This window comes from Magallana gigas, chromosome 1, assembly GCF_963853765.1.
Source record: "Magallana gigas chromosome 1, xbMagGiga1.1, whole genome shotgun sequence".
NCBI classification, from domain to species: Eukaryota; Metazoa; Mollusca; class Bivalvia; order Ostreida; family Ostreidae; genus Magallana; species Magallana gigas.
Window position 1 is genome coordinate 51,874,049 of NC_088853.1, and position 17,659 is coordinate 51,891,707.

Genomic DNA, 17,659 nt, shown 5'->3' on the forward strand with positions numbered 1-17,659 from the left:
GTGTAGGAGCAATTAAACAGTAGTTATTTTCAAATAGATAAAAAGACATTAAAATAGCATTAAAAAACATAAGTTATACATACACGGATAAAAATCATGATCAGTGCACCCAAGAAAATACGGAATGCATTTTTCTGCCCCATTGTTGCAAATGTTGGTGTTTTTTTCAACTTTTTATTTAACAAAACGTAAACAGATATACATAATATTATATTTCTATACATGTGGTGCATTTATATGCAGCTGCATGTAGATATTCTGAAATGTTACACCATGTTGTTGATGCACGCAAATGCCAAAGCAATAAATTACGCCTTACAGATACACAACATGTAGATAAAGAAGATGGGAGTATAAGATAGCGCAAATGCCCATTCGCTTTAATCGTGAAATACAATTTTTTATTTATTTTTTTCCAATTAAATTTATTCAAATATATTATGATACAAGTTTGCAAAAGTACAATATCTAACTATATTCAATTTTTAATATTTTAAAAAAAGGTAAGATAAAAAAATATTGCCACATATTTTGGTGGTATCGAACCCACAACATAAAAAACCTTTTGGTATAAAGAGACCTAATTTCTGGTGCTTTAACCACAGAGCCATTTCAGTCACAACAAATGCTTCATGCGACTTTGGCGACGAATTAACGGACTTGTATCATTATTTAAAAACTTTCAATTGTTGGGATACAAAATGATATTTTTAATGTATAGTGGGTCATCTCTCCACTTTTTTATTAATTGAAATTGGTTTAATTTCCATTTTATACCTTATTTTGACGTTGAGAAAAATATGGAGCACAGACCCACTCTATAAAAGAAAAGGCATTGAAGTTCTAAAAAATGACACAATTTGGAGGTTTTGATACATATACGCCAGTTTAAATTAACATATCTTGAGTATTAAAGATATTTAATGGTTACAAATCGATGATATGTTAGATATGTATTGTTTTGAATGATCTTTTGAAAATTTATCAGATTAATTGATATTTTTATTTTTTCAGTATCTTGTCCGTTTTTGTTTGGGCATTATACACGCCTTATCCACTCATCTTCTTTTAATTTTGTGTGTGTACATCACTATAACGTTTTATACAATGTATATTATACATATGTATGTACCACTATATCTTTTTTTATCTTTATGATTTTGGTATGTCCCTTCTTATGATATTTTTCAAAAAGTTTTCTAATATCATTTAAGTGTACAGCTAGTTTTTCAAAATAGCTCTTTTTAATTTCATCAAATTCTTAAAACATGCATTACAAACAAGTGTTTTAAATATTCAAATTATATTGCACAGTTGACTTTTGAAATTATGTTTTATTTCATCATGAAACATGCAAAGTGTGTAAGTAATCTTGTATAATTGATTTTTTAAAATTTCGTTTAAAATATATATATATCAATCTGATTAAAATCAGATCCTCGATGCTCCCGTTTTAATGATGTGTCGCTACGTAGCATCATTAAAACGGGAGCATCGAGGATCTGATTTTAATCAGATTGAAATATATATATGATCTGTGGTACATTGTATATTGATGCATGCACCTGTGAATCGTGGAAGGGGGGGGGGGTCGACCCCTGGAAAATTCTTTCTTAGATTTACATCAGTAGAAAATTTGCCGAAAACATGCCTTGGACCCCCCTGCAATCTAGTATTAAATGTTAGTACGTGTGCTTGACATGCACGGATTAGAAATCTTTTTTCTGGGAGGGGGGATTTGTCTGGATCCGCCCATGTGACGCACTATAGCATTTGAAAATTAATATCAACGGCGGTGAAATAATACTTGTCGCTGCCACAAAAATATTAATAACAACTGTTTATTTACACCTGTTGTCATGATTATGCATAAATAACGAGCATATGTGCAGGATATACTATTTAAAAAGTCGATAAATTCACGCAATATATGATACATGCATATTTATAGACCTGCAGATATTCAATCGCAGGTGTGTGTACAGGAAGCTTTCAGAAATGGAATATTGCGTGATCCCTATTTCATTTATTAAAAAAAATCAGAATAAACGCCAATGTATGTGTTGAAAAAAATAAACTTAACCATAAAAACAACAGTACACCTATTCAGTACAAACGTTATACCAAAATACCTTGTTTTTTCTTATTCCATTTTTTTTAAAGTTTGGCTCTATATCATGGGAAACTTAGTTTTCTCGTAGTTAAAAAAAAGAAGAGATGACATAAGAAATATTTTTAAAAATCTCCATTATATTAAAATCATTTTTGTTAATGCTTCTCAATATTCCGGGAAAAAGTTTGTTGCACTATTTTTTTTTCAAATTACACAGCGTAGTAGACTTCTCGCATGATTATTTTGGATCAAAGGGGCGTTCATTTTGTTTTTATGTGAAATTAAACCGTATACGCCACAGTTTAAGAATGGTAAGTAAAAGAGAGGTTGACAGATTTTGAGCCAAACATTTTATCCACCATTTTCATGGTTACTGATTTCAAGAGAGAAAATGGAACGTCAAAAAATGATAACATGATAACATTCTTTGTTACATGTACATATACACCGTAGAACAGAGGCTCATCACGAACATGTTGACTTCTTACTATGTGACAGTTTTATAGTATAGGTGTGGTCACATAGTAATAAGACAAAAACGCTCCTGATGAACCCCTGTGGCTATGGGTTTAAACCCTACTCAGAGTACTCAGAATTGAGGGCGAATATTATTGGGAGATAGATAAATAGATTGAATAAGATCAATCACTAGAAATGTTAGATTATACATATACTTACTACTTTTGGTCAGTTGAATACATTTATCCTATTAAGATTGAAATAGAATGGCCAAATGTTTGTTGTCTTGTTGTTTGTAAGACTATACATATATGTATGTTGATGTCTTTTCATTTTTCAGAAATTCCGATTCTGCGGAGATTTGGATTGTCCAGACTGGGTCCTTGCTGAGATCAGCATCCTGTCGAAGATGGTGAATTAATCTAAAAATACCTAAATTAAATCATTAATATGAAACTGTCTCACTATTTTGATTAATTTTAGATTTTCTGCTTTTAAAATACATATGGGATGGTAGCTCTGAGCCTCAGTTGGTAGAGCACCTGACTAAAGAATTCAGGGGGCCCGGGTTCAAATCTTGATCAACTCTGGTCTGTTTGGTCATTTTTTTCTCTCATCACATTTAATACATATATTGATTGAAAGAGAGAAAAATTTATACAATTCATATCAAATAAGGTGTAAAACATTCAGTTTGATCTGTTGGGCTCACATCCATGCACATGATTATCTTATTCCAGACCTTCAGATCCAAATTTAATTTTCACACAACTATTCCACAATACAAAAAAGTTTTTGTGTATGTTTGAATTGATGATTGTCATTTATGAAAAATAATGTTCATTTTTTTATTTTTTGATAGACATCCATAAAAATGAAACTGCTGTGTGTACAAGTGATCAAGGACATGTTGTCTGAGGGCATCGATGTAAGTAAAATGCAAATTGTAAGTTTTCAAAGAAAAATCTAGCAGGCTGATGGATTGACAAGACTTTAAATGTCCCTAGGATTACTCTGTATTTTTACTCTTACAATATACATTATAGTCATTTAATCATGTTAATATGCATACATTAAAAAAATTGAAAAAAGTTAACTGCTTTAGACAACATTTATTTATTTAAATTTGGGAATAAAGCATTTGTCATCCCAAATCACTGATGCATACTGTAATACACAAACATGATGACTTGATGCCTTAATCATGAGAAAAATGGTCTTGAACCATTTTGACATACCTAAGTTAATTATTTGAAGTTAAATAAGTTCATATAAATACATATTTGTTTTCATAACAGTACTCCTATAACTCAGTTTGTGCTCCAGAACTTGACTTTAATTTGCTTAAATAGTAATAAATACAGACATTTTAATTTGTTTTCAGTATGAAAAAGTCTATAAAATAACCCAGGATGCCAAATTTGGTAAGTTTTGTTAAAACCATAAAATTACTGGTTATGTTTTCAGGGGTCTTGATTATCTTTAACTTGACCCCCCCCCCCCCCCCCCCCCCCCCCCCCCCAATCCGATTTAAGGTAGTACCTTTGTTTTAGTTCACCCAGTTGGTCTTACCCCCCTTAAAATTTAGAACATACATGTACATATGATTTATAATAACAAGACTTGCTATTTTTGTTCCTGATATAACAAAAAAAAAAAGACTAATGAATTTTGACAGTGTAAAAGAATAGGTAATAACTTCTGATCAGCAAGACATGAGTTCGAAACTCAATGGGGAGTTTAACAATATGTTTTTTGAATATGTACTTTCATCCACCTTATTATCTTAATCCCAATATTTCCCCAAAATGTAAATGATTATCCCTCTTTGTGCCAGCCTCTTGATCAAAATGGATATGAAAACCTTTTTAATTTTTTTTAAAAGTATATCAAAAGAGTTAATGAATCAATATAAAATGTAAAAGCATGATGCATTGAATCCATTTAAGATGATTGAAATAAGTAATATTATTGGTGTACTAATAATCATTTTGTCTTTTTTCTAATTTATTGGTTATACATGTAATTCAAAACTTATTTTCAATAATTTCAGAGATTGGTGATGTGAAAGCATCAATTGCAGCACTGACGTTCATTTTGTCTAGTGCAGCTAAATATAACTGTGATGGAGAAACTGTGTCTAATGAACTTCAGCAGCTGGGACTTCCAAAAGGTTGAGGAGAGAGAGAGAGAGAGAGAGAGAGAGAGAGAGAGAGAGAGAGAGAGAGAGAGAGAGAGAGAGAACTCAAAATACTACTAAAAAGGCTAATCATTAATTATTACATGAGTACGCATTTGCGTGAATTTTGTTACGAGTTGATCGCCAAAAATGTCAGAAACTGTTATTTTCACTTAGTAGGGCAGACAATCATAAAAGGAAGTTTTTCTTTGTCTTGATTAAGTTTAGTTAACACACAAATAGTATTGAAAGTATACTGCAATGCAATTTTAAAAAAAAAACCATACCCGTATTTTGTGGATTTTGTACATTCTACAAAGTAACATTCTACACAGTAACAACTGATTTTTGAAAGTCCAGTAAATGAAGCATATGCTTACAATTGATAAAGGCAATTGAAATGGCTATATTTTAGCACATAAAAATGTTTGTTTTTACGGTGGCTAACACAATGCTTTATTTTTGTTGACAGAACACGCCACCTCTCTCTGCAAGTCTTACAGTGACAGCTCGGACAGATTACAGGCTCATCTCAGGACCACCAGTCTGAGATGTGAGTAACGCGATAGTGACGAGATGATTACTGAGATAATTTTCAGGAAAACATTTAAATGATAATTTTTCTTAATCTTGTTAAAATCTCTAGTTTAAAATTTAAAATATTTATGATTGATGATATTTATTATATTCTAATATTTAAAAAAAAAACATTCATACATGGCAGTTGATGAATAATATAGAATTTTTCAACTCAAGGAAATCGAGCTTTTGCAAAGAATGTAACTCCAGCAGTATGATGATAAAAAGAATTGAATTTTGTCAAAAACTATTTTTTTTCCCTTTTAGTATCACATTTGGAGAAGACAGAATGGAGGGTAGACTACATCTTGAGTTCCAGTGAACTAAAGGTTTGTTCGTAAAATGACTGTGGACACTGGCTCAATTGGTGATATATAAACTATAAATCAACTATTCAACTATTCGCTGCTTTTAATTTTTGCAATCTTGATGAATATTATCTGGAGTATAATATACCAGAGACATTTAAGTACATGTATTGGTTTGCTGAGAAATTTTCTTGCACACGAATAAAAAATTTTGGGGTACAGTAGTTCATAAATTTGTTGCTCCCATGCCTGCAAAACAGTTTTTTGATTGTCGAAAAAGTATTTGAAGTCACCGTGGCAGTCATGCTGTGGTACACTTGTACTAATACTACAGTGTGAATGTAAAATACTTGCACTACAACATATTGAAATATTCCCAGTACATATATCTGTACCCTTTCAATGGAGAATTTTTTGTCGGAAAATTGCTCTTTTGGGAAAAATTAGTTATTAACAAATATGACTAAATACAAGTTAGCAAAAACAAAAATTCTAATACAGTTTTCTTGATTTCCATTGCATATTACACGTGTAATCATTAAATTAATTGGTTTTTTTATCGTTATAAACCACACTTAACAGAACACTAAGATATTTCAGGATGTCTCGCTCAGCAGTTACAAATTCAGCACCCTGGCCTATCTTTTATAACACAATACAACACAATTATTTTGGGAATTTTTAATTAGATTTTGGGAAGAAAAAAACAGTCAATTTTTAATGGGGAATGGGTCCTTTTACAGGACCCGCATGCAAGGGATATTATGCCCTGCAACATATTGAAATATTGCCAGTATATATATTATGTTCTATTGCATAACATTTTCATAATAGATACATGTATATGTACAATGTACAAGTATCTTATGATAAATTTTGATACCACAAAAATTTTGAACCCATGTTTAAAATATCATGTGATAATCTGAACCCAGGTTTAATATTTAGCGGGGATCAAATTATTCTATGACACCAGTATATGAAATGACATTTCCAAATTTAATCATTGGATATGGTTCTCTACAGGAAGTGAATGAGCCATGTGTCCAGATGAAGCTCCATGTTCGGAATCCAGATTCAGGAACCACAACTCCGGTCTCCTTCACAGTGGATATGGATAAATTCCGAATCCTTCTAAATGGTATGTTGAGCAGCTTTTGATATATTATGTGCAGATCCGGGGGGGGGGGGGGGGGGGGGCTGTTGGGTCAGAACCACCCCAACTGAAAATTTTTATCTGTCTTTAGATCACACATAGTAAAGTTACCAAAAAAAATCCTCGGACCAACCTCTGGTAAACACAGTTATTTACTGGACCCCCCCCCCCCCCCCGCGATTCTCCCGGGAGAATTGTCTTCATCTTCATATGAATTCTTACAGGAAGCAATAATAATTTCTGAGGAACTTTCTATTATAAATCTGATGAACTTTCTATCACAAACTACCTAACTTGAAAATATGTACATTAAAAATCTTCTTTAGGGTTAGAGCATTAAGAATTAAATATTCTTTAAAAAAAGAAGATTTTTTTACAGAAGCCATTTGAAATTGGAGTAATAATGAAGAAATTGAGAATTTTGACTTCAAACATGGCTTCCAAGGGGAAATATCGCAAAGTTTATATCTACATGAAATTATAAACTATATTATGTTCGTGTTGTATCTACTTACAGAATTAAGGCAAGCAGAGAAGATGATGGATAACTTTACGTAATAGTGGACCATGCAGAGACTAAATAACATTGAAATGTGCAATTATGATTTTTATACCAATATACCAAATATATTTTCCAATAAATTTTATGTATACATAGCAATATTGTTTCAACATCATTTCATTTAAGGTTGTTGAATGGTCGACAATTTACCCATCATATATACCTTAGAATTTAAATATTTCTTTGGTTATAATCTATTATTTGATAAAATAGAAAATTCCTTTTTGTTCAAAAGCTTTGAAATATTTTCCAATATCTTTAAATATACAAAGCTATCCTTCTACATGAGGTAATTATTGATATATAATAAAAATAGCGATGATCATCGAACCTTATTGAAATTATTAGATGGCATGATAAAAAGCTTCAGATTTTATCTACACTGTCATGACCACTTGTCTTCGATCTAGATTAACTGTTCTCAAGTGAATTGGTCAATATTGCTAATACAATAGCTGACGGGAATGTCTGATGACCTTTCCCAGTATGACCTTTCCCAGTTAAATGCAGATCTGTTGAGTTACTTTTTATATCACCCGGCACCCCCACTTTTTCTCGCAGCAGCAAATTTTCTTCAATTTACGTTAAAAAAAAAAGGAATTATCATGGAGTTGCCCCCCCCCCCACTTTTTTGGGAGTACGTTAAAAAATTGGATTGAATTGAAAATGAGGAAATAAAGAGTGAAATTAAATTGAATGACCCCCCCCCCCCCCCCCCCCCCAGATGAAGATTTTGGAAAGTTGCCTTTTCTTTGCTAGCCAGATTTTTTAGGCCCCCCTCCCACTTTCATAAACGATGCTACGTGCCTGCTTTTAGACAAAAAAGGATACTCTTGAGCGCTGTTTATAGAAAACTATTCAAATGTAGCTAAACTATTAGTATTTTCTCTTTTTCAATACATATATGTAGTATATGGCTGAAAAAAAAATCATAGGTAAAGTTTAAGGTTATATCTGAAGGATAATTGGTTGACAATCTAGCCACCTTAATTAAACTTTCTTTAAAAGTAAAAAAAACAAAATTATTAACCGTTGGAGTTAAATCTGGGACACCTCACGAATCACTTTAAATTTGGATTTTGTTGACTCTCCGAATTTCAATATTGTCCTCTGGAATTTTCTGCGTCATTGATTTAACAATGTTTCGCATTATACTTATATATACAGCTCTACATGCTTTCTATTCGCGCTCACTGTTTAAAAGTGTTCGAAAGTATTTTTTTTCCACAAAAATCTACAGTAATGCAATTTATTTTTTCCACATTTTTTTTTAGAAAGCAATGTTGCATACTAATCAAATTGTACAGGGGTTTTTTTGTGTGTGTGTGTCTTTTTCCTTATTTTTATTCAAATAAAAATCAACTTATGGTGACACAGATGTTAATTATTATTCAAAGAAAAAGTCTGTGCCATTATAAATTTCATAAACCTATCTTAAGGAGTAAGGAATCATTCTCTGAGTATTATGAGGTGATAATTTCGGTCGGGGCGTGATCAAATCTAAATAAAGCCCGAAGGGCTTTGTGATAGATTTTATCACGCCCCGACCGAAATTATCACCTCATAATATTCAAAGAATAATTCCTTATTACTTATATTTATTTAATTTTCAGCCAATGTACGATTTAATGTTAAAGATATAAATAAGCAAACCCTGCTGGCGCCCCAATTATACGTCATTTGAAGTTATTGGACTATATAGTACAAAATCGATACGTAGTGTTATCACAGGCAAGGACACTGGAAAATGTAAATATTTAAGGACACTGTCACGGTAAGATAATTTAATGCATACTTGACTTGCAGCAGAGTTGTGCAATATTGTTTATTTTAAGTATATGGAGACTCCGGAAAAAAAAAACCCCGAAAAGAATGAATAAAATTGTTTTATTATAATTTTTGTGTAGCACATAACCATCATACATTTTGTGATTCAGTCCAAAGGTAAGCAATATAATTTTTTTTTGGAACTTATATTGCACGTGTTTTACTGTTCTAAAATGGGTGTCTTTGGATTTTCAATACATGTACAGCTGCACGATAAATTACAAAATATAAACAATGTGACTAATTTTAAAGGTGGTATGGAACATCTACATATTGTGGCGTATATCCGATCGAAATAAACAATAATAAAATCGATCATAATTTTAAAAAAATTCTTTCCCGAAAATTAATTTTTTTTGTTATCTAGCAGCATAGCAAGCACGATGGGTTCGAGTGTTATAACTACGAGTCTGTAATTCATTAGTTGGAAACCTGCATGGGCTTTTATATTTTTGCCTTAAAGTTTCCAATTTTTTTTAAAAACATATTATTTTTTGGTCAAATATTTTTAAATTTAGAGTTCGAAAACAGTGAAATTCAATGTATTTTTTTTTTAAATTTTTGCACGTGAATTTTGATTTATTCTTTATTGTTTACGCTTATTGTTAAATAAATCATGAACTACTAATGAAACACTGAGTTCGGCTTTCATACATTATCTAGAGTTACTCGTGTCGTAGATAATTAGAGAATCCAACCAATTCCAAGCGCAGCGAAACATTTCAACAACAACAACAAAAAATGTGTTCGGCTTAAAGTGAATCGCCCGTCCATTAATACGGAAAATTAATATTCTACAGAAACCACGTAAGTACAAAAACATCGAAAAAATCTAATATTGCACAATTAAGGAAGTCGAGGTCGTGACATGGCGCTTATCGATTTATAAAGGATGGAAAACCGTGCGGCTCATTTTTACATATTCAATTCTTATACAGAGAAAACATATTACATATATTCATTGAAACACCAAATACCGCTTACAAAATCTGTTTTTACAATATCATAAGTAATGTAATGTGTTTTGTGGGTTCTAACCACGAATGATATTAATTTTTCTTAACGTTACTTTACGTTTAGTTTGATTATTATAATTAAATGAAAATCACTTCACTTTGATCACAAATATGATTGAATGATATAATAAATTTTCCTTTTAACCCTCTGTGTTTGAAACCTTTATTTGTCTGAAACTCTACGTTCCAGCAAGTGTGCTGAACCAAAGCCTTAATTCCAGACCGCAGTCTGAAACCTAGTGCCTAAAATCACTCTCTTGGCTTTGTATTAACTACTAGTACAGTACCGAAGAATATATAAATCTCAAATGGTCCGTCTGCATTAATTCGAGACACCGCAAATGAGACCAATAATTCTTACCCGTAGAATTCCTTTCGCCTCTGCAGCAATCCGCCAACTGAACTCCGTTCAATCGAGCGTCGGCCTTTTATAGCCTCTAAAACATCCCTTTATGTCACGTGACTCGGGATCATCGTAACGTTTTATCTAATAACCAAACACAGAGGAAATTATCTGATTTAATGATGCTTTAATTAGAATATTTACTACAGTAATATTATGTTAATTAAGACGATATTTCAACTGCTGTCCTTCTGTCACACTTTAGTTTATCGATATAGATATTATATATTGCTTTATTTGATAAAATACAGTATTATATCATCTGAAAGGACATTACTATTAATTTTCTTTAATTCAAAACAAAACTGTTTAAATAGAAATAAAATGGCTTTTAAATAATATCTCTTTGATGCATATTCTGTATAGTTGTATTTAACGTATGCGTTTCATATCATATCATTTGCATAACCTATCTTATCGTGTGTGTAAGTATCCTATATCGTAACGTATGTACATGTGTATCCTATCATATCGTGTGTATTGTGTTTGTATCCTATCGTACCACGTGTGTATTCTATCGTATGCGTGTCCTAAATCGTATCGTGTGTGTATCCTATATCATATCGTGTGTGTGTCTTATCATATCGTGGGTGTATCTACGTATTGTGTTTGTATCTTATCGTATCATCTTTGTATCTAATCGTATCATGTATGTATCTTATCGTATCATGTATGGATCCTATCGTATGGGTGTCCTAAATCGTACATTGGCTGCTGAATTGATACTTAGATTATAGAAAATGTAATTTTCTTTCGTTTCAGCTTGTTTGAATAATCAGCTTAAGTAAGCTTTTCTGATCAAATGTTATTGCCTATCATCATTATCTCAGTCTGTCTTATTTTTCAAATTAAAAAAGAAAAGATATAGCCAGATTTCGTGAATTAAATTACAATGAATATAAAATGTTCCACTAACCCAACTTCTTGGCAACAGAAAAAAAGACACACCTTTAAAAAAACAACTGAAGGTTTATAATGGATATTTAAAATAGGCGCAAATCTGGAAAAGAAGGTGTTTCAAAACAGTGGGACTATTCCCTAAAGTGATAAGGGCCTTAAAGGGGCATGGTCACGATTTTGGTCAAATTCAATTTGAGGAGGCCGACTTTAGTTTGCATTGCGCATGTTTTTGCGCATTCTAAAATAATACAGTTGATTTATACTTCTTATGATTTTTTTTCGATATCATTTATAAAATTGAACACAATAAACAAAATACAGATAAAAATAATTAGATTTTTAAGGAAATTTTTATTTTTAACACGATTTTTACGATGTGCGGTAGGGGAGCATTGCCATTGCGCTTTTATGACGTTATGATAAAATGAAGCTTTGTAAGAGTACGTTATAAGAAATAATATAAAAGAAAAAGTAAAAATTGTACGCTGTTGAAATTTTAAATACAGAATGATGCTATCCTCGAGGACATTTTCCTCATTTTTGGAATGAATCCATTGTACCAATCATCATTCGTGATGATCCAAATATATATAGCAAAATTTGGTACATTTTATTATTTTGAGATGGCCCCCACTAAAACCAGACGGTAGAATTTTGTGTTTTTTACATATAAGGTAGGAAATGATATTACTAATCATATATAACAATTTGAGAAAAAAAGCTATTGTAGTATTTTTTTAAACTGCTTTGATGTGCGGAAAATGACAGTTTCCTATATATTCCTATAGTAAATTGTACCTCTATTTTGAGATGGTCTCTAAAAAGAACCAGACGGTCGATTTTCATGAACCTTTGCAAATTAACTAGAGTCACTCGTGTTAAGCCGATATGCATATCATAAAATGGCGACGACCTCTGCAGGTTCGTAAGTTTACACAACTCTTTTTATTTATTCAGATCGTATTTCAGCGGGTGAAACATCAGTGTTTGAAGGGCTAACGAGTCTTCACATGTAGGAACCTATAAAATAATCCAAAACTGCATATTAATTGATGTTTTCTTCGTTAATGAAAATCCCGATGATATAAATGTTTTTCAAGTTTATAACGCGGACTTCACACTGTTATGTTGAAAACAAAATAAGCAGGCATGCAAAATATTACATTAACAAGAGTTTAAATAACTTAATTCTGACATTCTTAAATTATCTCTACACATTACCTTTCCATGCGATTAAAAGAAATAAATTTTTTTAAAAAATCCAACTTTTTCGGGATTCGAACCCAGTCAAAAATACAAGACACGGTTTTAATCTAATCTAACTGCGTTACCACTATCCTAGACATGACTTAAGAAGGGAAAATTTAATACGTAGTGTTTAGATTTCAAAGGTATTAATGATTTTTTTCCAAAAGTCAGATTTATTAAAAATATGCCTCTTTGAAACAAAAATCAGAAATGGCAGTTTTCAAGAAATTGTCTTACTCCAAACGTTAAGATTAAATTCATTTGGTTTCAAGGAGGCATTTTGTCACAATAATGAGGATTCCCCTTTTATATAGCGTGAAGTCTGCCACATTTGTCTGTGTAACCATTTTCCAATTTATTTCATGGTCTTAAATAAGTTAGTACAAACTTTCCAAATTATTTTAAATTCTACACTGCTTTATGTACAACGTTGCATGAAAAAAAAGATTTACATCGAATTCTGTAACTTTGATTTTTCTATTTTATCTGCAACTCCTTTAGGGAAAATTAGCATAGGAATTGCAACACCTTCTTTTTAAAATGTTGGGGGACGGGTGAATAATCATATTGTCAAACCATGCATAACTTAACAGGAATAAAATCAACCTGATTAAATAAAAAAAATCTCACTATATAGAGACTAATATTGTTTAATTTACAGAGGAAGAGAAAATTATTCATCACGGTCTCTATCGCCATGAGAAATTTATTATTCACCATAACCTGAAAAAGGCGCATTTTATCACATGCGCGAATCCATAATATTTCATCGGGGGGGGGGGGGGGGGGGGGGGGTCCGATGCATCATTGTGTTTGCTTAAAGGAAGGGTGGTGTCGATGCCTATTATAAGTGAATTAAAACAGTATGAATTCACCCACTCCTTAGATCTGCAATCCATGCATCATCCTATTTGGATATTTGAATACAACCCTGGTATATATAAACGACATTTGAATCTACTAACTGATACGGCTATATTCCTACATATAACGTTAGCTTTTTCAATATAAAAGTCCCATGCATTCAAACTCGTTTATAGCAGTTTCTAAAAATAGAAACAACAGCTGGTTTATTTTATTACCATCCTCAAAAAAAGTGATCTTTTAACTGAGAGTTAATAAAGTATACCATCTGTTGAGATATGTTGGTTGATAGGTAAAAAACGAAGACATCATCAACGTGCTGGATTTTGCGTGCAGACAGTTTTTTTTTTACATCTTTTATATTATCTATCTATTCAAAGTGTTTGAAGAAGTAAATTCATATTTGGGTTGAAAAAAACCCTGCATAATAATTGAGTACAATCTAAATATAACCATAGGCGCGTGACGAGTGTGCACTCCCTCAATAATTGGTTGAACTGCTTTCAGAGGTAACTTAGAATGAGTGAAAGAAGAGAAGAAAATGTTCAGACAGACGTACCATCACAAAACCACCAGATAGATGAGAGTCAAAACCACACAGGAAAAAGTTCGTCCGAGAGCACACGAGATCTGGACGAGAATTCAAGTCAAGATGGGGACGTCAGACTGTTTGAAGGAGAAAAGACAGGAAGTAGTGAAATTAAACGAGATCTGGACGAGAATTCAAGTCAAGAGAGGGACGTCAAGCTGTTTAAAGAAGAAAAGACAGGAAGTAGTGAAATTACACGAGATCATGACGAGAATGAGAATTCAGGCAAAGATATTTCGACCTTTGATTGCGTAGAAGATAAAAAGACAAATGCTCGAAAGAAAAATGAAAGGAGTTTATGGTTCCTACTAAAGCGAGACAAAATCTACAGAAAGAAGTATATTTTGACTGTGGCATATATTTTGTCCTTTCTCACTCTAGTAAGTTTACAGATGAGTATATATATTTTTTGGATATCATGGTTGTTTGTAAATTCTATGATTTGATCGGCAACATTCCCATGAAAACGAATCTACTTTTAGTTAATAATATCAGTAATGAAATTTGAACAGTAATATATAATGTCAAAATATTTATTCAATGAAAAAAATATATTGAATATTTTAATTTGGTGCTTAAAGAAAAAAATTCACGGACAATACACTAAGTAAATACTGTATACAGGGAATTATACGCCTCCGTTTAATTTTCAATCATTTCACCCTCGTTGTCAGCGGACGAATTTAAGACATGGCGATTTTCAAAGTCTTATATTAATTAATTTAAAACACAACTGTGACGGTGCAAATTCACGAAGGAGCGAAACTGATTACAAGTGTAGAAGGGCGAAAATTACACGGGGCGAAAATTGCATTGTATACAGTAACTATTATTTATTCCAATTTTTGTTCATTCTAGGGATGGGTGGAGGGTCAATTTGGTCCAACATTCCCTGACATCCTGTTGATATCTCGCACATCACTAGAGACAGGCTCGCTGTTCTTCACCATGGGAACGCTCGGCTATCTGATTGGCTCACTCATAATGGGCGTGGTCTTTGATAAAAAGATTCTGGACCGGAACTTGCTAATGTTTCTAGCCACGATGGGTTACGGGGTTATCATCGCTATAGTCCCGTGGTGTAGTCTGTTTGAAGCCATGGCTTTTATACACGTGATGAAGGGAGCGTTCGGTGGCGGATTAGACACGTGTAAGCCGAATATGAATTCTCTAGGAAAGCTCAACATACATTTTCTTTCTTCAAATACTAATATAAATGCTTAATAATAAAGATCATTAATTTTATTTTGTATTCTTTAGCCATACCAAACCACAGGGAACAATTTAATAATTTTATTATTAAAAGTATTTAAAAAGATATATTCATCAAAATACTGACTTAAGTTTTGTTAATGGTCAAAATGTTGGATTTTAGAGTGCAATTTTAATAAACAATGCTTTAAAAGCAAGGTTTTATGAACTTCTTTGGAGTTCATAATGCCATAATTTCATTCAATCTGGAAATTTTAAGGTAAACATCACTTGGCTTTTTTTCTCTTTATAGGTGGCAATGCTGGTCTTGTAGTAATATGGGGCTCAGAGGGCGATTCTTTCTTCAGTGCATTACACTTTGCATTTGCTTTTGGCGGGATTCTGTCTCCTTTGGCTTCTGCGCCATATCTGATGTCATTTGGCGACGAAGTAAACCATACGTTCATTGATGGAAATAACTCCATGATGAATTTTACCAACAACAACAACAATACGTGGTTAAATGAAACCAAGTCCAACATGAGTAATTTGACAGTAGTAACACAAAATGAGCAAACATCGCAAATTTATATTCCATACACCATGACAACAGTCCTTTGTGTTCTTACGTCACTTCCTTTTCTTGTCTTCAAATTCATGTCTTTGCAAAAGAAGATCGAAAGACAGAAAGGAAACCCCGAAGAAGAAACAACAAGCAAATCAGAAAGTCGTCTAAGAATTGTGGGATTTATAAACATGGTTGTTTATATTAGCGTATACGTTGCAGTGGAAAACACCTTTGCCGGATTCCTTACAACGTTCGTAGTAAAAGAGCTGAACTGGACCAATTCTCAAGGCAGTTACATCACTTCCGGCCATTGGGCACTCTTTGCGACGGGTCGGTTTCTAGGGATATTTCTTGTGCGATTTTTCAGCCCAGCGAAAATGATTTTTACCTATAACACGATGATGCTTATATCACTACTTGGCTTCCTGCTGACGTCATTACACGGGGTTGTAGTTGGTGTATGGGCTTTTACATTGCTTACTGGCTTTTCCATGTCAGTGGTTTTCCCTACTGTGTTTATGTGGACGGAACAGCGATTTTTACGGGTCACGGGGAAGATAGCCTCCATTTTCCTTGTAGCGGCGTCTGTGGGTTTCATGGTCAATCCGCTATTTCTTGGCATGCTGATGGAAACCTTCAGTCCAATGTGGTTCAGTTATCTCTTGTTTGGAGAAACCTTCTTGTTGATGTCTCTATTCTTTACGGGTTTGTGTATATCACGGAAAATCTCCTCAATAAAACCGGTCCAGACGGAGCAAGAAATCTCCATTTTGAACGAGAAAGGGGAATAACTTTGTTCCGACAGCTTATTTTTATCTCAATAATGCAGCATCACTCTAAAAAATGTAACGGTGTTTTTCCTCATTAATACCCGGTTCTATCTTTAGGTAATAAACTTAAAGTAGATCAAAATTTTCAGTTTTTTTCTTGTTTTTTTTTTGGGGGGGGGGGGTAAAGATTACCAGTTATTATTCATGCTAATACATGTAAATTGATATTAAATTATGCATATGTTTGAATGTGGTGTTTTTTTACCTTTAGTTAGTTTCTTAAAACAGTGCAAATCTGTGTAGAATAAGAAATGAAAGTATAGATTTTCAATTAAATTATGAAAAGATATAGTTATTGATTTTAGGTTCAATTATTAAAAAGAAATAAATCCAAAAAGTTGGTCAGGGGATCGTGAAAATAGATACAAGCTAGATACACATGCACTGAATATTTGACTCACAACAAAACTTTTACTTAGTAATTTTGAATATCATTGCAGCTCAAAATCGACTTTCCTAGAAAATGATAAATATTTCGCGTGCAATAAAATTCTGTTCATGTTGTTCATACAGAAATGACAGTGATGGCCCCGGGCATTGCGGAATACAGAACTATAGCAGTATCATGGTGCCGTCAACATCCATGCAATAATCAACCCAGTTAAATAACCTTATTTATACTGATCTATCTTCAAGTTCCTTTATATACTGTGGAATCATTAAATTTCGTGGGGACAAATTTTCGTGGATTGCTTAAAATTTTACAGGTTCGAGGGGACGTAATATCGTGTATTTTCGTATACATACAAAAAGATTATGACTTTATAGCCCTAGTTTATTAGTTCGTGCGGGTGTATATTCGTGGATGAGAGGTAGCCACCACGAAATCTAATGATTCCACAGTAACTGTATTTTGGTTATTTATCA

At 32.6% G+C, this 17,659-nt stretch overlaps 2 protein-coding genes across 2 annotated transcripts; both read left to right on the top strand.

The window, feature by feature from the left end:
* The first annotated feature begins 2,325 nt into the window (after nucleotides 1-2,325).
* Nucleotides 2,326-7,455, top strand: LOC105334683 (COMM domain-containing protein 4). The gene is made up of 9 exons (XM_066070438.1): nucleotides 2,326-2,424; nucleotides 2,913-2,984; nucleotides 3,435-3,500; nucleotides 3,957-3,996; nucleotides 4,626-4,745; nucleotides 5,224-5,304; nucleotides 5,598-5,659; nucleotides 6,665-6,779; nucleotides 7,312-7,455. Exons 1-9 carry the CDS (start codon nucleotides 2,422-2,424, stop codon nucleotides 7,350-7,352), a joined length of 600 nt encoding a protein of 199 aa, XP_065926510.1. The 5' UTR covers nucleotides 2,326-2,421; the 3' UTR covers nucleotides 7,353-7,455.
* A 2,393-nt stretch (nucleotides 7,456-9,848) lies between these two features.
* On the top strand, nucleotides 9,849-16,896 carry LOC117687250 (sodium-dependent glucose transporter 1A). Its single transcript, XM_034463508.2, has 4 exons — nucleotides 9,849-9,990; nucleotides 14,122-14,583; nucleotides 15,062-15,353; nucleotides 15,708-16,896. The coding sequence occupies exons 2-4, from the start codon at nucleotides 14,134-14,136 to the stop codon at nucleotides 16,751-16,753; spliced, it is 1,788 nt and encodes a 595-aa protein (XP_034319399.2). The 5' UTR covers nucleotides 9,849-9,990; nucleotides 14,122-14,133; the 3' UTR covers nucleotides 16,754-16,896.
* Nucleotides 16,897-17,659: the final 763 nt, after the last annotated feature.

What these genes read in the sequence shown, in the direction of transcription:
- LOC117687250 (XM_034463508.2), top strand. Translation starts at nt 14,134, where the DNA reads ATGAGTGAAAGAAGAGAAGAAAATGTTCAGACAGACGTACCATCACAA. An exon ending in TTTTGTCCTTTCTCACTCTA is followed by an intron (nt 14,584 to 15,061) that starts GTAAGTTTACAG and finishes TGTTCATTCTAG; the next exon opens with GGATGGGTGGAGGGTCAATT. An exon ending in CGGTGGCGGATTAGACACGT is followed by an intron (nt 15,354 to 15,707) that starts GTAAGCCGAATA and finishes TTCTCTTTATAG; the next exon opens with GTGGCAATGCTGGTCTTGTA.
- LOC105334683 (XM_066070438.1), top strand. An exon ending in TCAGCATCCTGTCGAAGATG is followed by an intron (nt 2,985 to 3,434) that starts GTGAATTAATCT and finishes ATTTTTTGATAG; the next exon opens with ACATCCATAAAAATGAAACT. An exon ending in TGAGTTCCAGTGAACTAAAG is followed by an intron (nt 5,660 to 6,664) that starts GTTTGTTCGTAA and finishes GGTTCTCTACAG; the next exon opens with GAAGTGAATGAGCCATGTGT.